Source organism: Aquarana catesbeiana, linkage group LG03, assembly GCF_042186555.1.
Source record: "Aquarana catesbeiana isolate 2022-GZ linkage group LG03, ASM4218655v1, whole genome shotgun sequence".
Lineage (NCBI taxonomy): Eukaryota > Metazoa > Chordata > Amphibia > Anura > Ranidae > Aquarana > Aquarana catesbeiana.
This window is the reverse complement of record NC_133326.1, coordinates 739,859,356-739,883,697: the sequence shown is the minus strand read 5'-3', so window position 1 is coordinate 739,883,697 and position 24,342 is coordinate 739,859,356. Positions and strand designations below refer to the sequence as shown.

Genomic DNA, 24,342 nt, shown 5'->3' with positions numbered 1-24,342 from the left:
TGTCAAAAACTGTCTCTTGTCATTTTTAACATTTTTGACAGTTTTTTTGTGAAATGGTAGGGGTACTTTTGTACCCCCTTACCATTTCACACAGGGGGGGCCCGGATCTGTGGGTCCCCTTGTTAAAGGGGGCTTCCAGATTCTGATAAGCCCCCTGCCCACAGACCCCCACAACCACCGGCCAAGGGTTGTGGCGATGAGGCCCTTGTTCTCATCAACATGGGGACAAAGTGTTTTGGGGGGCTACCCCAAAGCACCCTCCCAATGTTGAGGGCATGTGGCCTGGTACGGTTTCCTGCGGCCTGCCAGGTTGCGTGCTTGGATAAGGGTCTGGTATGGATTTTTGGGGGGACCCCACGACAATTTTTTTTTAATTTTGGCACGGGGTTCCCCTTAAAATCCATACCAGACCTGAAGGGTCTGGTATGAATTTTGAGGGGGACCCCTACGTCATTTTTTTTTTTTAATTTTGGGGCGGGGTTCCCTTTAATATTCATACCAGACCTGAAGGGCCTGGTATGAAATATAGGGGGACCCCCATGCCAGTTTTTTTTTTTTTTGGTTCGGGGTTCCCCTGTGGGGAAATCCCATGCTGTTCTTATCAATGAACTTTTATGTGTATTGTTGGACCGGCAATTCATTAATAGCTGCGAGTAGTTTTAAATGACTTTTTTTTCCTTTGAAATGTCATTTTGCTGTCAGACTGTTCTAAACACGGGAAACATGCGCCCCTTTACAGGCATACTATAGACAGCCCCCCAGGTACGAAATTTAAAGGAATATTACACTTTTATTGTTTCACTTTAAGCATTATTAAAATCACTGCTCTCGAAAAAAAAACTTTTTTTTTGCATTGATACATGTCCCCTGGGGTAGGACCCGGGTCCCCAAACACTTTTTAGGACAATACCATCCAAATTAGCCTTTAAAATGAGCACTTTTGATTTGGAATGTTCGAGTCCCATAGACTTCAATAGGGTTCTAACGTTCGCGCAAAGTTTTGGTCTGTTCGCAAGTTCTGGTGTGAACTGAACCAGGGGGTGTTCGGCTCATCCCTAATCACAACCAGAAAACAACAATTATTAGGGTATACATGCTATATATCTTTAATAGTAGATACTTGGGAGAATGTGAGCAGCTGTGAGCACTCACAGATGATTGAGCTCTGATTCCTGGCTGACTGATCATTGTTGATGCTCCGTCTTCGTGTCTAATGCCGTGCTCTATCTTTGTGATTCCTCCATAAAACGAGCATAACGAGTGCTGCGTGCTGTCTGAGCCATATTGAAGAAAGAAACCGAAAGGCTGTTCGAGCTGCTGTTTGAGTCGCTTCTTTTGCTGCTTTGACTACTGCACTGACTGTACTGATGGGAGAAACAGGAGAAAGGTGAGGGAGGGTTGAGATAAAGCTGTGACTGAGGTGGTGTTAATGTCCATCCCTATCCCCACCGCACTGCACCGCACCCCACCCCACCCCACTGTATACCTGAACCTGCACACCTGAACAGTTTGTCCTGGTCAGTTTGTGCTATGGTGGCTCCCTGTGCCTGCGCTGTCCCAGTGCTTCTTGTGTTGTGTTGGGGCTGTAAGTAGTGGGCTGTTGGCTTTCTGCCTTATCGCTTTCCAGAGGGTCTCCAGAGGACTCGTGGATGACTGTGACGGATGCTTCTCCCTCTTCAATCCATCTGTAGCTGTGAGGTTTGTGATATTTGCTGAGAGATAGACATTGTAACAAATATCCCGCTGGACTGACTAGCTAGCTTCTTCCCCCCCCCACCTCCACGCTTCCACGCTTTGGACAGTTGTGGTTGTTGATCGGGTATTGTGTGGGGGGGCTGGGTACTGTTTTATACTGAGCTGATATTGAAGTTTTTGAAGCAGAGTCACAGAGAAGTCGCAGAGAAGCTGAGACCTATAGACTGTTTAAAATTTTTATTTTTTTTTGGAGAGTAACTACCTGGATACTGTTTGATACTGAGCTGATACCGAAGTTCACAAAGCAGAAGTTTATGCAGCAGAGTCGCAGAGAAGTTGAGACCTGTAGATTTTTTTAAATCCTTAAATTTTTTTTTTTTTGGAGAGTAACTACCTGGGTACTGTTTCATACTGAGCTGATACCAAAGTTCACAAAGCAGAGTCACCGAGTCGCAGAGAAGTTAAGACCTACAGATTGTTTAAAATTTCTAAATCCCTTTTTTTTTTTTTGGAGAGTAACTACTTGTTGGTGCAATATCTCCTATTCCTATTTCTGTGTGTGTTTTTTTTTATGTTGAAAATTAAGGAGGGTAAAGGTACACTATTACTACTTCTATTAAAGCTATGTCAAATTCTAGAGGACCAGCGGATGCTGGAGTGGTGTCTCTGCTTCTCTTTATAGAGCGACTACAAGAGCAGAAACTGCAAAAGGAATTCCCGCTCGCCAGGATGACACTAACTTAATGCCAGACCACCATGGACAACTGGAGGACTGCAGGGTGGTCTTTCGCATAGAAGCGCCCTCCTCACAAACCACCAAGATGGATCCCCAGCCTACGCCGTATCTCTGTGTCGACAATTAACGTCCCTCCATGAGTTCATCCTCTTCTATGCTCAATGTGAGTTTGAACACTAATGCCCCATACACACGGTCGGATTTTCCGGTGGAAAATGTCCGATCGGAGCGTGTTGTTGGAAATTCCGACCGTGTGTTGGCTCCATCAGACATTTTCCATCTGATTTTCTGACACAAAAAGTTTGAGAGCAGGATATAAAATTTTCCGACAACAAAATCCGTTGTCGGAAATTCCGATCGTGTGTACACAAATCCGACGGACAAAGTGCCGCACATGCTCAGAATAAATAAAGAGATGAAAGCTATTGGCCACTGCCCCGTTTATAGTCCCGGCATACGTGTTTTACGTCACCGCGTTCAGAACGATCGGATTTTCCAAAAACTTTGTGTGACCGTGTGTATGCAAGACAAGTTTGAGCCAACATCCGTCAGAAAAAATCCTAGGATTTTGTTGTCGGAATGTCCGAACAAAGTCCGACCGTGTGTACGGGGCATAACTCTTTAATTGTTCAAACCGCCCAAACAGATCCTAGTCAGAAATCAACTGAAGGGGAGAGTACAGTCGGAAAGGCTTTTGAAACCACATAAAGGGATGTTTATTTTTTGATACAACACTGCTCTTCCTCCCTCTCTGTGCTCACAAGCCAGGTTCAGGCATACGGGGAGAAGTTGTCTTTTTACCTTGGGACCTCCAAAAAGTACAAGAACACACTAAGATCTTAGAAAACAGGGTGAGTGGCATAGAGGATACTTTTCCTCCCATGGTAACAGAGATGAAGGCAGCTACCCGCAAGTTAAATACTACTATCTCTAAAATTGAAGACATTGAGAATCGTTTATGCTCTAATAATGTCCGAGTGTTGGGCATACCAGAGAATGCAGAGGGTAATGACCGAGTTAGCTTTGCTGAACCATGGCTTATTGAAATCTTCGACAAGGAACATTTCTCTTCATTACTCGTAATAGAACGTGCCCACCGGGTCCCTACCCACTTTCAGAAAATGGGAAAAACACCTCAACCTTTTTTAATATGTCTTCTAAATTATAGAGACAAAGAAAATATTCTGCGGCAGGCACAGGTCCTAAATGACATTAAATATAATGGAGCCAAAATTATGTTTTTCCTGACTTTTCACCAGAGGTTCAGAAACGGAGGGCAAATTTTCAAGAGGTTAAAAAACGTTTGTTTCTCTAAGGGCTTAAATATTCAATGCTATACCCTGTCCGTCTGCGAGTGAACTATGAAGGCAATGTACAAATATTCCAAACACCACAGAATGCACAGGACTGGCTTGATGGTCAGGTTAAAACTCAGACTTTGGGGTGATAGGTTCACCCTCTAGTAAATTTATATATGTATACAGTACGAAGTGACGGAGCATTGATATATATATATATATATATATATATTTTTTTTTTTTTTTTTTTACCCTTGTTTTTTTTCATTGAAGCCAGGCTGTTGGAGGCCTAATCAGCAATAGCCACTGAATGTTTTTTTTTTTTTTTTTTCTACATCAGTGGCTTTTTTTTCCCGTGAGGAACCGTTTTTTTTTTTTTTTGTTTTTTTTGTGGGGGTTCATCTTGGAGTATTTTCATGTTTTTCATTTATAAATATATCATATTTTTGTGTACAATACAGGTTGGTTGACTAGTGATGTTCCTACGCCATTGTACCTATGGTAAATCAATCAATTAGAATACTTTCTTGGAATGTTAGGGGTATGAACAATGCTTTAAAAAGACAATCTATATTTGACTATATTGCTTCTTTTCGCCCTGCCCTCGTCTGTTTGCAGGAGACACATGCCACATCCAACACGACCAGGTTTCTACATTTTCTGTAGTTTCTGTATTTCTGTATTTATACATGGAGATCATATCCCCTTATGTATTTATACATGGTGATCATATCCCCCTTATGTATTTATACATGGTGATCATATCCCCCTTATGTATTTATACATGGAGATCATATCCCCCTTATGTATTTATACATGGAGATCATATCCCCCTTATGCGTGGGGGTCCCCCCAAAATCCATACCAGACCCTTATCCGAGCAAGCAAACTGGCAGGGCACAGGAAAAGAGTAAGGGACGAGAGAGTGCCCCCCTCCTGAACCGTACCAGACCACATGCCCTCAACATGAGGAGGGTGTTTTGGGGTAGCCCCCAAAGCACCCAGTCCCCATGTTGATGTGGACAAGGGCCTCATCCCCACAACCCTTGCCTTGTGGTTGTGGGGGGCTTATCGGAATCTGGAAGCCCCCTTTAACAAGGGGACCCCCAAGATCCCACCGGCCCCATGTGAATTGGTAATAGGGTACATTTCACACAAAAAAGTGTCAAAATTGTAAAAAAGACAAGAGAAGCTTAGGACAAGTCCTTTATTAAAGAATAAAACTATAAAAATGTTTCACCATTTAAATCCATGCTGCCCAACGGACCAAAAAAAAAGCTGCAACTGTTACGCCTCCATGGGAGGCTCCCACCAAATGACGCTTCTTCTGGGTGACAGTTCTTATTTACCTGATGGCGGGGCCACCCAGTGATGTAAACGGGTGACCCTGCCCCCCTCTGATGCCATGGGGGCTTCCCGGAGGCTTCCTTGCTCCTCTGGCCCCCCCTGTGTTCCTCTGGTCCCCCCTGTGTTCCTCTGGTTCCCCCTTGCTCCTTTTGTTCCCCCCCGTGCTCCTCTTGTTTCCCCCGTGATCCTCTGGTTCCCCCCATGCTTCTCTGGTTCCCCCCATGCTCCTCTGTTCCCCCTGTGCTCCTCTGGTCCCCCTCCTCTGCCCCCCTTCCACTGGTACCCCCGCAGCACTCACCTCCTCTCCCTGGCTAGTTGTGCAGGCTGAATAAAAACATGATCCTCATCATGGAGAAGCTCATATTACGATCGGGAAGACAGCCACACAAAGTCATAACATATTCTTCCTTGGCATCTATTCTCCTGGTCTTTTCTTCCCCCGCTCTCCATATAGATTCCCCGCGGCAGCAGACAGGATGGAATGTGGGGAAAGAAAAGACCAGGAGAGCGAGTGCTGACGAAGGTTATGTTATAACTTTGTGTGGCTCTCTTCCTGATCGTATGATGAACTTCTCTGTGCTCAGGATCATGTTTTTACTCAGCCTGCACTACAAGACTAGCCAGGAAGAAGAGGTGAGTGCTGCAGGGGTACCAGAGGAGGGGGACAGAGGAGCAGAGGGGGGCATGATCTGAAGAAGGGGCAGGAACTGGAGTGGCAGCTGGGTCAGCTTTGATGGGTATGTACTGATCTCTGTATTTTCTTCCTGCAGCAGCTGAATACTAGCGGGTGGTAAAGGAGGAGAAGCGGCCTTTCAGCTGTTGTAGGAGGATCAGTACCAGCTGCAGCACCCCTCACAAGGCCACGCCTGGGGCAGCCTCCCCCTGCCCCCCATAGTTTCGGGCCTGGCCACTGGCCAGGAATAATAATAGGTCATGAATAATTATAATTATATAAAAAACTTTACATATCAGTATTATCAGTATACTGTACAGTATAGTCTGGGCTGAAGGACACACACAGATCCCACCCATTAAAGTGTCCTGTACACCTTTCCCTGACAAAGTGGCCACTAAAGAGACACAAAATTAATTAATGGTGTTTAACCTTTTTTATGATGAATAAATACCGACCTTCCTGAAGAATCCACTTGGAAGCATCTGTAGCACTAACTCTCGGTGGAGCTGCTAATTTAAGCGGGTCTGTTACCTTCACTCTCCTTCCCTCTGTTTCACCGGCACCGGGTCTAGGGTTCCGTTGAGTTTACCTCTGGACGACACATGCACCAACACTTGAGTACGTTTTCATTGCTTTATTAAACAATTTTACTTAGGAAGTAGCAGGAAAGAGGCAGAAAGGAAACTGCAGAAGAAACTCAAATATCTCCTTGTAGGGTTCTTTGACAAATTTCCTGGTAGGATTTGGATATTATGATAGGATGCGCTCCCCTTGTGGGATACACTCCTTGCCCGCCTAGATACGCCTCTCTCACTTGCCTAGCAGCCAGTACGTAGCACGAACAAAAGTCTCTGCCACAGACTTGTTTGGCAACCAACCCGTACAATCCTCTGCCACAGGATGTATCGGTTTTTCTGCAATGAACGTCAGTGACAGTGCCTGAAACTTTAAGCCAACCCAGAAACACTATGCTGTATAGTTACTTTCGGATACGTCCTTCAACGGAGTCACCAGGCCCCTCTCCAGACTAGCACGTTGCGTGATCCTTCCATGATGGGTCCTCCCCTGGGATCTCCTTGGTTGTCCAGCTTCTTCACACGGGACAGACAGCTCAGGACCATTCCTCGGCCGCTGTGGTAAGCCCCAGACAAGCTTCTGGGCCCACCCCTGTGCCGCAGTGATGTGGGCCTCCGGAACGGAGGACCACGAGGTAGCTCTCTAATGCATACCTGTCGGGCAGGAGGGCCAGCAGGTGGCTGTAAAACGAACCCCAAAATATGGCATCTGACCCATAAATACCCTCACCCAGAATGCAACTCAGAGGACCACCTCTACCGAGTTGTCTCCGGGACAGAAGAGCATCCATACGCTTCGACACGTTGCCTTTCCAACACTAACCAGTGATAACAGCGACACCCACCGGTCAGCACGGAAACACACACAACGTCAGCCAAGCTGGAACAGGGGCAAACTTAACCTTCATAACGGACAAGTTACTAAATTTACCTAACATGCGGTAGATCGCAAATCTACCAGCGCTACACATCTTATTAGTGAATGGAGGTCTCTGCTGACCACACACGGCTTCCATTTTGGGGTCTTCTCCTTTTTATCACCTGACCTCTCTATAGACATCTTACTGGCTGATACTTTGGTTCTGATTAGTATCAGTCTTTGCTATGAATGGAACAGATTTGTGGAGGTGACACCTAAATATATGAGCCTGTAAAAATTGTGGCCCTAAACAGGGTGAAATTCCTTTGTAACCCTGATATACCAATCAGAAGAATGCCGGGATTAAGTTATATATTGACCCTCATAGTTATGGACTGTAAATGACAGAAGTCCATTTCAGAACTTCTCAGATTGCACAACTAGACAGCCAATCGTTATTCACATAAGGAAGCAAATTCCTGTTCATCGCACTACAAATTTGTTTATTATTGTTTGTGCTCCTTCCAGGTGATGTCATCCCAGATCATCTGATGTCATGGCGACCTCTTCCTCATCCTCCTCCTCACAAGGTATAACTGCTGATCCTGACAATCCTTTCCAATGTTTTCCTCCATCTCACATCTCCAGAGATTGGAATTAGATGATAGGACATCTTATGTCTCCATAGTCTGGACATTTCCTGTAGACATCTGGTCAGTCCACCCATTAGAAGAGTTCAGGAGCTTTCATCAATTCCACCATCACATTCCCGTGTCTTCAGATTTTATTTATCATTGATAGAAATGATCTTCTGAGATGGTCCAGTGATCCATAATGACTGGAGGACCCCGAATTTTATGGTGATTTGTGTAGTGGTCGGGGGAATCCTTTGTCTATAATCCTAAGGAAAAAACAGCCCGTGTTAAATCACACATACTTCTGGGACATTTGGGGGTAATCTGAGTTCTAAGTTCACACTGATCAGACTCATCATTATTCAGGGGGAAGGTTTCTTAAAGGATTTATAGCTTCTTTTAGTTAACCACTTAAGCCACAGACCATTTTGCTGGCCAAAGACCAGAGCACTTTTTGCAGTTCGGCACTGCATCGCTTTAACTGACAATTGCGCTGTCGTGCGACGTGGCTCCCAAACAAAATTGACGTCCTTTTTTTACCATAAATAGAGCTTTCTTTGGTGGTATTTGATCACCTCTGCGGTTTTTATTTTTTGCGCTATAAACAAAAATAAAGCAACATTTTTGAAAAAAAAAAGCATAATTTTTTACTATAATAAATATCCCCCAAAAATATATAAAAAAACATATTTTTTTCCTCAGTTTAGGCCGATATGTATTCTACATATTTTTGGTAAAAAAAAATCACAATAAGCGTTTATTGATTGCTTTGCGCAAAAGTTATAGCGTCTACAAAATAAGGGATAGTTTTATGGCATTTTTATTAATATTTTTTTTTTACTAGTAATGGCGGTGATCAGCAATTTCTATCGTGACTGCGACATTATGGCAGACACATCGGACACTTTTGACACATTTTTGGGACCATTGTAATTTTTACAGCGATCAGTGCTATAAAATTGCACTGATTACTGTAAAAATGACACTGGCAGTGAAGGAGTTAACCACTAGGGGGCTAGGGAGGGGTTAAGTCTGTCCTAGGGAGTGATTCTAACTGGGGGGGCGTGGCTACGAGTGACACATCACTGATCACTGCTCCCGATCACAGGGAGCTGTGATCAGTGTCCTGTCACTAGGCAGAATGGGAAGATGCTTGTTTACATTATCATCACACTGTTCGTCCTCTCTGTGAGACGATCGCGGGTATCCCCGCGGACATCGAGTCAGTGGGACCCATGATTTTACTCGCGGCGGGAGCGCACGCACGCGATGGCACGGCGGCAAATTCAAAGGGACGTACAGGTACACCCATTTGTGCAGCCGTGCCATTCTGCCGACGTATAAGTATATGCAGCGGTCAGGAACCAGTTAATTAAGAAACAATCAATAAACATGATGCTTAAAATCCCTACATATACATTTGGAGGTCTATATATAAAAAAAAATATTATGAGCTTGTGTCATTTCTACAACTATCACTGATAATCCCCGTAATTTGTCTAACAGGTTTACTTCCTATAATCATCAGCTCCATCTAGCGGCCATAATACAGTATTTTCTTGAAATACCTCAACCAGTAATATATGACATTATGGCCACTAGATGGAGCTGAAGATTATAGGAAATAAACATATTACACACATTATGTGAATTATTCATGAAGGTGATTATTTTAATAAATAGCCCCCTAATAATTTTTTATAATTTTTTTTTAATAAATAGCACCCAATATTCATCTGAGAGGTAACTTTCCACTATAGAGGCAATCGTGAGATTACCACAGGGAAACCAATCTCTGAATAGGATAATGCACATATAGTCATATTGGGGGATTCTTTCCCTTCCCTTCTATGTGCTTTTTATAGCATTGCCAGCTGCCAGTACAGACTAACAGTGCTTTGAAAAAGTATTCACACCCCTTTAAATTTTCCAAATTTTGTCATGTTACAACCAAAAACATAAATGTATTTTATATGATAGACCAACACAAAATGGACATTAATTGTGAAGTTAAAGGAAAATGATAAATGGTTTTCAAAATGTTTTACAAATAAATATGTGAAAAGTGTGGGGGGGGGCATTTGTATTCAGCCTACTTTACTCTGATACCCCTAACTAAAATCTAGTGCAAACAATTGCCTTCGGAAGTCACCTAATTACTAAATAGAGTCCACCTGTGTGTCATTTAATCTCAGTATAAATACAGCTGTTCTGTGAAGCCCTCAGAAGTTTGTTAGAGAACCTTAGTGAACAAACAGCATCATGAAGGCCAAGGAACACACCAGACAGGTCAGGGATAAAGTTGTGGAGAAGTATAAAGCAGGGTTAGGTTATAAAAAAATCTCCCAAGCTTTGAACATCTCACGGAGCTCTGTTCAATCCATCATTGGAAAAGAGTATGGCACAACTGCAAACCTACTAAGACATGGCTGTCCACCTAAACTGACCGGCCGGGCAAGGAGAGCATTCATCAGAGAAGAGCCAAGAGGCCCATGGTAACTCTGGAGAAGCTGCAGAGATCCACATGAGGAAGAAGGTGATCTGGTCAGAGGAGACCAAAATTGAACTTTTTGGCCTAAAAACAAAACACTATGTGTGGCAGAAAACTAACACTGCACATCACCCTGAACACACCATCCTCACCGTGAAACATGGTGGTGGCAGCATCATGTGGTGGGGATCCTTTTCTTCAGGGAAGCTGGTCAGAGTTGATGGGAAGATGGATGGAGACAAATACAAGACAATCTTAGAAGAAAACCTGTTAGAGTCTGCAAAAGACTTGAGACTGGGGTGGAGGTTCACCTTCCAGCAGGACAACGACCCGAAACATCCAGCAAGAGCTACAATGGAATGGTTTAGATCAAAGCATATTCATGTGTTAGAATGGTCCAGTCACAGTCCAGACCTAAATCCCATTGAAAATTTGTGGCAATGTTTGCAGCTGTAATTGCAGCGAAAAGTGGTTATACAATGTATTGACTCGGCATAATACAAATGCCCCCCACACTTTTCACATATTTATTTGAAAACCATTCATAATTTTCCTTCCACTTCACAATTATGAGCCACTTTGTGTTGGTCTATCACATAAAATCCCAATAAAATACATTTACGGTTTTGGATGTAACATGACATGTGGAAAATTTCAAGGGGTATGAATACTTTTTCAAGGTTCTGTATCTGCTGTCATGTGTCAGAAATCCTCCAATCAGGATGAATGTTTATGGTTTCTTATTGTTCTCTCTGCAGGGTCGGCTCCTGGTGTCCTGGGAAAGGTCCCACAAACCCCCGGGGATCTTATCATACATTCTCTGCAGGATCTGATAGAATGTGACTTCAAGAGCTTTAGGAACAAATTGTCTGATTTCTCCTATGGAGATAAACCTCCCATCCCCCGAGGAAGATTAGAAAATGCAGACTGGATCACCACCAAAAACCTTCTGATAGACACATATAGAGAAGAAGAGGCTCTGGATGTCACCATTCATGTCTTTACACTTATCGATCTGATGGGACCCGCAAATGACCTCAAGGAGAGGAGAGCACAACATGGTGAGTTCCCATCTATAATGTCCATTTCCTACCAATTCCTGATCAATATCTGTGTGAGGAAGAACTAGGAATGTCACCCAGGGAAAGCCAGTGACCAATCAGGAGCTTCCAACTGGATGAACCACTTCCCACTGACACTACATACATATGAGGCCTCACTGAAGTATACATACAGGATATATTATATAATACATTGTATACATACAGGATATATTATATAATACATTGTATACATACAGAATCCATTATATAATACATTGTATACATATAGGATCCATTATATAATACATTGTATACATACAGGATATATTATATAATACATTGTATACATACAGGATATATTATATAATACATTGTATACATACAGAATCCATTATATAATACATTGTATACATACAGAATCCATTATATAATACATTGTATACATACAGGATCCATTATATAATACATTGTATACATACAGGATATATTATATAATACATTGTATACATACAGGATATATTATATAATACATTGTATACATACAGAATCCATTATATAATACATTGTATACATACAGGATCCATTATATAATACATTGTATACATACAGGGTACATTATATAATACATTGTATACATACAGGATCCATTATATAATACATTGTATACATACAGGGTACATTATATAATACATTGTATACATACAGGATATATTATATAATACATTGTATACATACAGGATATATTATATAATACATTGTATACATACAGGATATATTATATAATACATTGTATACATACAGGATATATTATATAATACGCACACAACAAAAAACAAAATTGCCCATGGGACTTTTAAAGAGTACACCTCAAGACGTGAAAAGTAAAATTTGTAAATGATGTATTAACAAACATTTAAAACCACATGTAATACAGAAAGAATAAAATATATTAAGCATCAGCATATTGATACATTTTACATTCATATAATAAACCTTTCCATGAGACCTGGATAATGAATATGTCATGAAATTGACTGTCAATAGTATGGGATGGCTGTGTTGGGTCTCAACGCGTTTCACGAGAAGAATCGCGATTCTTCGGGAGAAGCACAGATAGATGCCTGGAGATCAAAAGCACAATGAATAAACAGATGAAAAAAAGGGAAAGGTAAAAGGGGGGAGGAGAATGGGGGAGGTGCCAAACATTTTCATATATAATCCAGTTTGTTAACTGGTTATAGAGTGGTCCAGAAATTGATGTATTCGGGGGGGTATACCACCCTACATTTTTATATAAAAGAACACTTCAAAACAGAACGTCCATAAAAGTCGATGGATAAATACATAAAATGCCAACCATGCCACCAAACTTCCCCCGGGAGCTGTGTGAGGGCGGGGAGATGGAAACCAGTGAAAGGCAAGCAGGAACCGGAGCCTGGGAGAAGGATGTCGATACCACCAAGGGAAATGCCCACACCTAAACAATCGATGAAATAGGCCAGATAAATAAATCTAATGAAACAATAAATATGACTAGTGTGATTAATGAAAATAAATGTTTATGAAATGGTGAAAATGAGTGTAAGATAAGGGTGCCTATGTACTATTGTGATAAAATCCAAATCATTATATGATAAAATGAAATGGATTAACAAAATAATATATACAAAATGTTATTATATGAGGTGAAATAATATATAAAAATATATCAAATAAAATATAAGTGCATAAATATTAAAATAATGAAATACAATAATTGTGTATGATTAGAAGTAAAAATTGTGTGCTGTGGTGGAGTGTAATATATATATATATAAAAAAAACAAGGAAAGCAGCATCACCTATAGTGTAAATATTGAACTACCAGATGTTACTTGATTATGTATCAATTAATGTGAATGTGAAAAGGTAAATCAAAAGGAGAAAAAAATATATCCTGCTGATAAACAAATAAATAAATTTGCCAAAAATGGGAAAAGAAAACCACACCAACAAACGACCAGCTAAATTCTCAAGGAAGTGGATAAAACTGGCATGTGAAACCTTCAAACATACAATCACTTACCCTGAGAGGAAGGCAGACTTAGCACCTGGTGGTCGGTATCTCGGCAAGCTACACTGGGACCAAACAGTGATCTTAACTATATAGCTCAGACCATTGAGTTAACCCCGCCCACACAGTGTCCTCATGGTGGAAAACCACCAATGGGCTCGCATGGAGAAAGGGGAAGAGACATAATTGCTCATCCCCATTCATTGCGGCCAGCTGGTACCCAATGATCCCTGATGATGACAAAGCTAATGCAGCTGTGTCATCAATGTCAACGCCACCAGTCACAGCAAAAACCCTCCGATGCGCATGCTCAGCCACGCCGACGTCATACCTGCCACCCGAATGGCGCCGTAAATCACGGCAAATACTCGATGGTGCACACACGGTGACGCCAAAGCAACGGTGCTGCGTATGTGGGTAAGATGATGCCACGGCAGGTATGCGATGGTGCATGCGCGGTGACGATAAAGCGCCATTGCCACACCAGAGAATGGGCATGGCCATCACTGCCTGTATCTCGCCCAAAGGGCGCGCAGACACATAGATGCAGTGGTGCCGGCACAATGACGTCATGCCGGTAGAACGGAAAATGCAGCACTGGGGAAAAAAGGAAAAAAGAAGAAGCCAATCCCACCAGTCTCCCAACATCAGTGGTGGAATGAGACCTGTGGCATCCAAAGCCCTCCGTCAACATCCCCACGCCACTCAAAAGAGAGAATAACTCCCCATGAGCGTGTATGTGCGAGGTGTGCAAGGAGGAGCCCGGAAAGCCAGGAGGGATTGCAGCTCCCGGGAATGAGAAATTGGGGAATAAAGGGAGGCAGAGCACCCAGGAAAAAATAAAAAAACCTTCCTACCAGATACAGAATAGAGGGAAATCCCAAATGCAAGTATACATATAGATATAATTCCAAGCACCATCATGTGCCCAGAATAGAAAACAGCATCATACAAGGCACATTACATAGGTCCCTAAATGGAGACAACAGTTAGTAAATATACAAAGAATTACATAATTATCACACCCTAAATGGGCAGAAAGGACTTGAATGAGGTGGTTTCATTCAAACCAGGGGCCTTGGTGGCTCCTACTAAGAATATCCACCTCATTTCTTGCTGGAGAATAAACCTATCCCAGTTTCCCCCATGTGGATCCTGTGGAATGTGTTCATGCCATATAAATAAAACCTTGGGAGAACCATATGCATGGTCCTGGGCAACGTGCCTCCCGATAAGGGAATACAGATCACCTATTTCAATGGCATACGTGTGGTCATAAATCTGTCTCCAAAATTCCCTAAAAGTCTTTCCTACGTAGATTGCACCACACTCACAGGTCATAAGGTATACAATTCCTTTAGTTTGGCAATTCACAAAATTTTGGGGGGAAAAAATCTATTTCCATTCAGTAGGATCAAGTTTTGGCCCATATTAATGAACTTGCAGCATGGGCAACCCCCACATTGAAAAGTGCCCTTGAGTGAATGCGTTTTGGAACTTGGTCTGGCCAAATGACTATGCACTAACTTATCCTTGAGAGACGAGGCTCATCGGTATACTACCAACGGTTGAGGAGAGACAAACTCAGAAATTTTCGGGTCATCTGTCAGCAAATACCAGTGTTTTTGCAATATGGCTTTAAAGTCCTCATGTTGAGAGCTATAGCGGGTGACAAAACAAACATTACAGTTCACCTTTGTAACCTTTTTGTGAAACAATAGTGAATCTCTAGTCTTGCCTCTCGCTCGATTGTATGCTTCAGCTAAATGTTTTATTACTATATAATCTAATTTTGAGTCACTCTCTCAACAAACCTGCCTGGATCTCAAAGGCTTCAGTGGTGCTACAATTATGTTTCAGCCGAAGATATTGTCCGTAGGGTATCGAACGCACTAGGGATGCAGGCTGAGCACTGGTAGCATGTAAAATGGTGTTGCCTGATGTAGGCTTGTGGTATAGTCCACTGCATAAATATCCATTCTCATTTTTGTAAACCATTTACGTCAAGAAAGGGAACTTTGTTACAGTTGTAAGTCATAGTAAATTGTAAGTTACAATCGTTAGAATTAAATTTTGTGAGAAATTCCGTCAATAATTCTGGACTGCTGTCCCAGACAATGAAAATGTTGTTGATGTACCTGTGCCATGAAAAAACATAGCACAGGTACATCGCAACACCATCGTCAGAGAAAATGTATCTCTCCCACCCCCACAGGTACAGATTGGCAAACGTCAGGGCACAACATGTGCCCATAGCGACACCCTGCATCTGGAGGTAGTGGGAGTCTGCAAAGCAAAATTCATTGTTGGAGAGAATGAAAAACAACAAATCTGCTACAAAATGATGGAATTGGCCCTCTCGCCAATCCTTCTGAATGAGGAAGGAATTGAGTATGTTAATGCCCTGTTTATGTGGGATACTACAATATAATGCCTCAACATCGATGGTGACCAAAAATGCAAAGGCAGGGACTTGCATATCATCAAGGATTTATAAAAAATGCAAAGAATTGCAAAGATAGGAGGGGATGGTCAACACAAAAGGACGTAGAAAAGAGTCAATATATCGACTAGCATTTTCAGTTATGCATCTGTTTCTGGACACAATAAGGTGACTGGGGGGTCCTTCACATTCTTATGCATCTTAGGTAGGGTATAGAAGCATGCCTCCTGTGGAAATGGTGTATGGACATACTCCAAAATCTGTTGAGAAATGATACCTTGATGATATGCAGTGTCAATTAGTTGATAAAAATGATGGTTCATTTCAGCAATCCTGTCCGCACTTATTGGTTTATACCATTTCTTATTTGACAGTAATTTCATACACATGTTTTTGTAGTGTTCTATATCCATCACCACAATGTTTCCCCCTTTATCGGAAGGGTTTATGACCAAATTGTTCAGTTAAATTCCTAAGTGCTTTTTGTTGGCCATTTGATAGATTGAATTCTGTTCGCTCCAAAATTTATATTTTTTCAATTTCCAACCTCACTTGTTTGAGAAAAATAGTTAGATTTGGGTAACTTTGGGATGAAGGAAACATTTGAGATCTTCTTTTCAAATTAGTTTTAGGAACAAAGGTTTCCCTATCGACCGTATACAATATCTCCTCAAGATCAATAGTATTGATAACGTCGAACAGGCCACTTTCAGCCAGTAATTCATTAAGTATCTTCAATATACGGAAATCTTTTTTGCTATATTTGTCAATTATTGAAACATTATCAGAAATGGTATTGAATCTCAAATACATAGCTTTCAAGAGAACATTGCGTACAAACAGGTTGAGATCTTTGATGGCTTCAAAATGATCTATATTAGTATGAGGGCAAAAGCTCCGACCCTTGGATAGGAACTGTTCATCCAAGGGTGTAAGGTTATATGATGAGAGATTGATGATTTCCATTTCAATATTCCCTTTGGCTTCTGTGATGGGATCTAATTCGCACTGGACATGTACGCATACTGGTCCAGTACCCCTAATGCTTTTATTGAATTGGTGTTGATATTTTCTTTGCTGATTAAAACATTGTTGGAGTCCGTTGCTGCTGTAGTCATTTTAGAATTAGAAGAGCTGGAACTGGTGTGGGGGTCCCCACAAAATCATGTTGGGAACAAGACGACAGAGAAGACCTGGCCACCGCTAGCAAAAGAGCAGAAGATAGCAGAGGAGCCCGGCAGAAGAACCAGAGAGTGGAGAAGAGGCCGGAGAGTGGGAGAAGAGGCAGGAGAACGGGAAAAGAGGCCAGAGAGTGGGAGAAGAAACCGGAGAGCAGGAGAAGAACCGGACACTGGGAGAAGAGGCCGGAGAGAGCGGAGAAGTCGGAAGAAGACCCCTGGAGCTGACTAATAAATTACTTTAAAAACCTGTCTAGTGTGTTTTTTTTATTGACAATTTTTCCCCCAGGTGAATGGGTAGGGGTATGATGTACCCCATACTCATTCACATAGGGTGGGGGGCCGGGATCTGGGGGCCCCCTTATTAAAGGGGGCTCCCGGATTCCGATAAGCCCTCCACCCGCAGACCCCGACAACTAACGGCCAGGGTTGTCAGGAAGAGACCCTTGTCCTCATCAACAGGGGGACAAGGTGCTTTGGGGTGGGGGGCCACAGGGCGCCCCCCTGCCCCGAAGCGCCCACACCCCCATGTTGAGGGCATGCAGCCTGGTACAGTTCAGGAGGGGGGGGTGCTCGCTTGTCCCCACCCCCTTTCCAGACCGGCCAGGCTGCGTGCTCGGATAAGGGTCTGGTATGGATTTTGGGGGGGACCCCCACGCCGTTTTTTCAGCGTAGGGGGCTTCCCTTATAATCCGTACCAGACCTAAGGGCCTGGTATGCCTTGTGTTTTTTTATTTCAAATTTGGCGCGGCGTTCCCCCTCATGATTCATACCAGACATCTGTCAGCAATGCTTGCCGCTCATCGTGAAAGGAAAAAACACAGTTTTCCTTTCCCGATGAGTGAGCCAGTGCAAGATGCACAGTACCCTGTTGCCGAGAACCAACGCGATTAAATCGTGCTGGAAACACATTCTCGTGGTCAGGTATTGTACATACAGGATATATTATCCACTTCAGCCCCGGAAGGACTTGCCCCCTTAATGACCAGGCCATTTTTTGCTTAATGACCAGCCACTGTGTCGCTGACAATTGCGCCATCATGCAACGTTGTACCCAAACATATTTAACGCCCTTTTTACCAACATATAGACCTTTCTTTTGGTGGTATTTGATCGCGTCTGCGGTTTTTATTTTTCGCTCTGTAAACAAAAAAAGACCAACAATTAAAAAAAAATAATTTTTTTTTCCTTTCTGCAAAAATACATATCGAAAAAAAAATGTATTTATCAGTTTAGGCCGATATATATTCTTCTACATACTTTTGGTAAAAAAATTGCAAAAAAATTGCAAATGGCGTATATTGATTGGTTTGTGTAACGAGCCCCTTGCTCGCTCGGTTCCACTCTCCGACACTCCTCTGCTGCTATAGAATAAGATTGCAGATCGCAACATCTGATTGTTCGGTCATCCAATGCTCCGGGATTAGAACTACAGCTATGTGCCATTCTAATCCAGTTGTGATAGCTCAGAACAAACACCAGGAAGGCTGTATGTAAGTTCAACCAGGAGTCTCTCTTTATTGACAGGAATACAGTCTTATTTATACAATAAAAGAGGAGGTGCAGTCCTGCTCATATTACTCTAACAATACAGCTGTAACCTAATTAACCTAATTAACATGAGCTAATTAACTAATCCCTTTAGACAGCCTAGATGACTCAGACATGACCTTTAGGCCAGACTGGCCGTCTTGTAGTTCAGAAAACCCAATCAACATTATCACAATAGCAGAGTTAATTAAACACAAACAACAATGGGGATCTAATAACTCTTAGATCCCATACTAGAGACTTATTTACAATACACATTTTAGTAGACAACAAACAGGTAGCTGGAATTGATGACATTAGCATTTAACAGTAGGAGTCCCAACGGTATGAATCAGTCACTATTCCAATATAGCAAATCCAGGGTCCCCAGAGTCTGTGTGTCCTGGGGGACCAGGACTAGACTCCACAGTAATACCGCCTCAAGGGTCCCCAGGCATACAGCTCACAAAGAGCACCATTCCCCCAAATGCCAGGGCCCATGATCGATCAGCAAGAGGCTAGCATACAGTCCCCTCCAAAAGTCTCTCTCCCGGCTAGGTCTGTCACAGTTTGTGCAAAAGTTACCGTGTCTACAAACTACGGGATAGATTTAGGGACTTTTTTAAATTATTGTTTTTACTAGTAATGACGGCGATCTGCAATTTTTAGCAGGACTGCAACATTGCACTGATCGATAACACTAGCAGGGAAGGGGTTAACACTAGGGGGCGATCAAGGGGTTAAGTGTGTTCCCTGGGTGTGTTCTAACTGTAGGGGAAGTGGGCTTCCAGGAACATGACAGTGATCACTGGGAAAAGTAGATCTCTCTCTTGTCACTAGGCAGAATGAGGAAATGCCTTGTCTACATAGACGGTCCCCTTTCCTGCCTCTCCTCACTGCAATCGTGGGTTGCCGGCGGACATCGAGTCCGCTGGACCCATGGATGCGCACCTGCTATCCTCCTTGCATGGATTGACATACGTCAATTTGCACAGGGGAGCTAACCTGCCACAGTATATCTGTGCAAGCTGGTCAGCTAGTGGTTATATAATACATTATATACATACAGGATACATTATATAACACATTGTATACATACAGGATACATTATATTCAAAAAAAGTTTCCCCAGAGGTTTTTTTTAGCAGCAAAAAATTAATATTATTATAAAAAATAAAAAAGTAGATCAAAAATGAAAGGTAAATTCAAATGTGTGATAGATTTATTAAAAATTACAATCTCTGGTTCAGGTAAACAAACAACAACACATAACATCACTCATGGCAAGAATGCCCCCAGGAGGACATAGTTTGACAATTACATTTACAACATTAATAACATTTTATCTACATGAATACCCCAATGCATTTCGACCCATTCTGGTCTTCTTCAGGGGGATTTAGATTCTAGGGAAATGTATAAAAAAAGAATTTACATTTAAACTTAGGTCAGTATACAGAACATCATTGTAACATTTCAAATTGTTCAGAACAATGTCTCCCCATATACATGGAGGCATATTTACCATTAAGTGGATGATGGGGTAAGGATGCATCGCACAAACCAGATTGTTAAAAGCATTCAAATTCAAAGATCCCAAAAATGACCATGCATATTCCCTCCGCGCTATTCAGGCGGACCCACAGTCCATCGGACTTGCAAAGGGCCACACGCTTGGTCCTGGAAGGGAGGACAGGGGGCAAGGCTCCTGCAATTGGGTAAAAAACCTTAGTTTAAAGGTATTCTAAAAGTATCTAGTATGGTTTTACGACTACAGACTGGCCCGTACTAAAACAAATGTTGGATTCATATTAGTTGGACCTAAAGATTTTATTATGATTTAACTATTGTTTAGATTGCTTTAAAATTGATAGATATGGATTAATAAGAGTGATATAGATTAAATACAAATTCAATAAGATAGATTGAATAGAATACAATGGGTGGGGTATTAATACCCCATTTGGTGAGATTGTGGAAGCGAGTATGCTGGGTGTGCGACGTGCAATGATGAAAAGGGTGTGAGAATAAATACAAATGTGATACAAGACACTGAAAAATGGTGTGGAAAAACATAATAAGGCTATATTGCATAATTATATAAACTATTAAAGTGTATAAGGTGTGCCTGTGAACGTGAAGGAATCTATGTCTTGGTTGAGCTAAACAGAATAAAGGTTGTATAGTGCTAAGTGTGAGTATAGGGGTGTTGATGAAACCTTTTCTTTATATTAATGAGAAAATATAATAACTATACTAAACAGTGATTATATAAAGAGCCCAAGAAGGGAAAGAATATGAATAAATGAGATGTTCAAAAAGGTATCAATGTCAGCCAGTCTGGTGAGTTCCAAGCACTACACTTACCTAGTGCTAAACCTTTTCTTGTGTTTAATGGAGGCATTCCGGAGATCTCCTTGGGATCATCTGGGAACTGCCTATTTATATTGTGTCTCAATTAATTACCCATATATTGAAGGTGCCAAACTTCTCCCTGTCAAAAACTCCCCTGCTTGTCCCCTCCGCTGCACTGGCGGTATCTGCATGGCCCCCTCTGCGTTCCGGAAGGTTTGAGCCCTGGCAATTCGCCGTCACCTCCTCCACACACTAACAAACCCCCTAGCCAAACACACAGCAAGCCAGCCCATGAAAGGGGGGTGGATGCTTGGGGGCAGGAGGGGCTCGGGCACCCCAAAAGTCAACCACCTTGTTCCCATATTCAGGGGGACAAGGGCCTCTTCTACACAACCCTAGGCTAGAGTTGTGGGGGGCTGCAGACAGGGGGCTTTACGGAATGGGGAAAGCCGCTTTAAACTAGTGTGTACAAGGTGCTTTGTGGTTGGTATTGGGCTGAGCCCAACATGCCCCAAAGGCAGCCAGCTATGTTGGGTGCATGTGGCCTTGTATGGTTCAGGAGGGGGTTGGACGATCGCTCTTCTCACCCCTTTCCTAGCTAGCTCTGTTGAATGCTCTGAAAAAGGATGTGGTTTGGATTGGTGAAGGCAGCTCACAGCCTTTGGAGGATAGAGTGGAGTGTGGAGTTCCCCTTTAAAAGCATAAGCTAGCCCAAGGAAATGATTTGCATTAGAGGGGGAAGGTTACATGCCCTTTTAAGAGGAGCTAGAGGAGAGAGAGTCTTTTTACATAATTTTAACAAGGGACATATCACATGTTGGCAACATAACACGCTAACATGACCTGTGTGCAAATATCCTTAAAAAATACATAAAGGTTTAACCAGCATTAAAAAAAAATGTGTTAAGTTTAGAATTGCGCCCGTTCAACCCACACAATTGCATTTACGTTGCTTGACATTTACTAAGATTTTGGCCGCGCAGAGAACAAACATATTTGAACGAGCGCAAGAGCCGCTTGCGCATGCGCAGTGCTTACATTGATCTCACGCAGTTCTAAACGTATTTGCAGGCACAGCAGGCATGCTCTGAAAAAGTTACTTTCTCATTCTATTTTGGGCATATTTGTTACTTGGGTAGTTGTTACTAAACTTCCTCAAATCACCCCATAATATTGGCACCTCCATCTTCTGTTAGTATTGAAATGAAGATGCCGTGCGGCATGTCTATAGTGGCACACAGATTGCATTCTCCAGTGCGCCGAGATCGCTATAGTAAATGGGGGAATAGCGCTCTGTTACCGGCTCACCATTTTGTAAATATAAAAATGTGCGGTGCGCCTCTACTGATGGCGCACGGCTACATACTGCATCGATCAAGGGCACTGGAGGACATAAACCACACCCTCCATCCTACATGAAATGAAGTCTTTAATGGTATATTCTTTTCTGGTAACACTAGAACTACATTTTTCACCTTTTTGACTGTTATAGTTGATGTTCCTAAAGGCATAAGACTTTTTACATAAAAAGCCTTTTCCTTTAACCAGTTCAGATCCACGCTATAGCCGAATGATGGCTACAGCGCGGACCTGCTTTGCTGGGACTACGTCTATTGATGTAGTCTCATGCCTGAGCGGCCTGCGCAGGGTGCGCACGGCGTGCTCTGTGAACAGCGAGTCTATGAGACTCTCGGGATCACAGATCAGAGCAAGGGGTCGATCCTGACCCCTTACCACGTGATCAGCTGTCAGCCAATGACAGCTAATCATGTGATGTCAACAGACCCTGTAATCAGCTATTTTTTCTCTTCGCGCTGACTGCGTGAGGAGAAATAAAGAGAAGGCGATCACCGGCGGCTGTGAGAGGGACATCAGTCCCGATCACGGCAAGCTGCCGCCAGATCATCAGTGCCCACCTGTGCCCCCTGCCAGTTCCATCTAATAGGCAACAGTGCTGCCTACCAGTGCCCACCAGAGCCACCCATCAGTGCCCACAGTGCCACCCATCAGTGCCCACAATCAGTGCCTCAACAACAGTGCTGCACATCAGTGCCACCTATCAGTGCCATCTATCAGTGGTACCTATCAGTGCCCATCTGTGCCACCCATCTGTGCCACCCATCAGGACCCATCAGTGCCATCCTTTTTTTTTTTTCCCCATTTTTTTTTTATTGATGAAATCAAACAAAGTAACATGTTACATTTCACATTGGACAGGTTGCCTCAACATAAATGGCATATTACCATTGGATGAAATCATTAAAAAAAGGACCATCATTATCCAATGCAAGGAACCCAGCATTAGCTTTAATGTATCGAGATAGGTCTCTCGTTTTATAGTTGAGTGTGCATTATGTGGGATTTTAGGCAATATATAGATTGGAGAGTCTTTATTTTGTAGGATGTGACAAAGCGTAAGAGCTCGGGGAGAGTAATTGGGTGCTAGTACTCAGCTAGGAGTACTTGTGTGTAAGTGTTCTGAATTGTTTGGTGCCTCTCTCGGCAGGATAGGAGTTTGTAACCTTTTGGGGATCTAAGTGATGCGTCGTGAGAGGTTCCTATGTGGGGCATGCGAGGCATGTTCGTCATCATTTATTTGATGATATCAAGAATGTCATTCCAGGGAAAATAACTGGGGGGTTCGGGCAGAGGGATATGCCATGTGGTGAGGGGGAGGGGACCATAGGAGAGAGTGAGTGATATGGTGGACAGGAAACCTGCCTCTGGGAGTAAGGTTGACAGTCTCTTGCTTTCTCCTCATGCGGTTATTCACCTGATAGAAGTATATTTCTATGGAGTGGTGAGGAGAGGATGGTGCTAGTAATTCCTAGAAATCCAGATTTCTAAGTTCAGTATATTTTAGATTCATTCCTGGTTGGTTGGGGAGTATAAGAGGAAGTATTCTGGTGTGGTTTGGAAATGTTTCCAGCATGCCCATTTTATGCCAAATTTGCTGGGGGAGTCTTTTGCTATGTGAATTAGTTCTTCCAATTCTGCAATTCTTTTGATTCTACAGAACCATTCCTTCAGTGACGGAATGGTTTGGGACTTCCAATGTATCGGTATGCACTGTTTTGCTGCATTTACCATGTGCATTGCCAGGGATTTGTGATAGGTACGATGAGATAGATTGGGGTGGTGTAGGAGAAATTGAGCCTGTGACCATTCCAAGTCATATGTAGTGACAAGTGAGATTATGCGATGTACTTCTTTCAAAAATGGTTGGATCTGTGGGCATTTCCACCAGATGTGTAGTAAGGTGCCCGGTTGTGTGTTGCATCTCCAGCAGAGATCTGGGATTGGGTTTTGTATCCATTTTCCTAAGTGGAAACATTAATGAATCCTTTGTGGATGTTGAGGTAGATGTTACCCCAATCTACTTGTATTAGAGGAAGTGATAGTTCTTTTCCCCAAATTTGCATATAGAT

General features: G+C 42.6%; 1 protein-coding gene across 4 annotated transcripts in view; it reads left to right on the top strand.

Annotated features, from left to right (window-relative positions):
* Nucleotides 1-24,342, top strand: part of LOC141133868 (NACHT, LRR and PYD domains-containing protein 3-like) — a 302,902-nt gene that overhangs the window by 43,083 nt on the left and 235,477 nt on the right. For all 4 annotated transcript variants that reach the window (XM_073623455.1, XM_073623453.1, XM_073623454.1 and 1 more), the window contains exons 2-3: nucleotides 7,715-7,776; nucleotides 11,071-11,373. In XM_073623455.1, coding sequence (XP_073479556.1) covers nucleotides 7,743-7,776; nucleotides 11,071-11,373 — 337 coding nt within the window. In that variant the 5' untranslated portion in view covers nucleotides 7,715-7,742. The remainder of the gene's footprint in view (nucleotides 1-7,714; nucleotides 7,777-11,070; nucleotides 11,374-24,342) is intronic.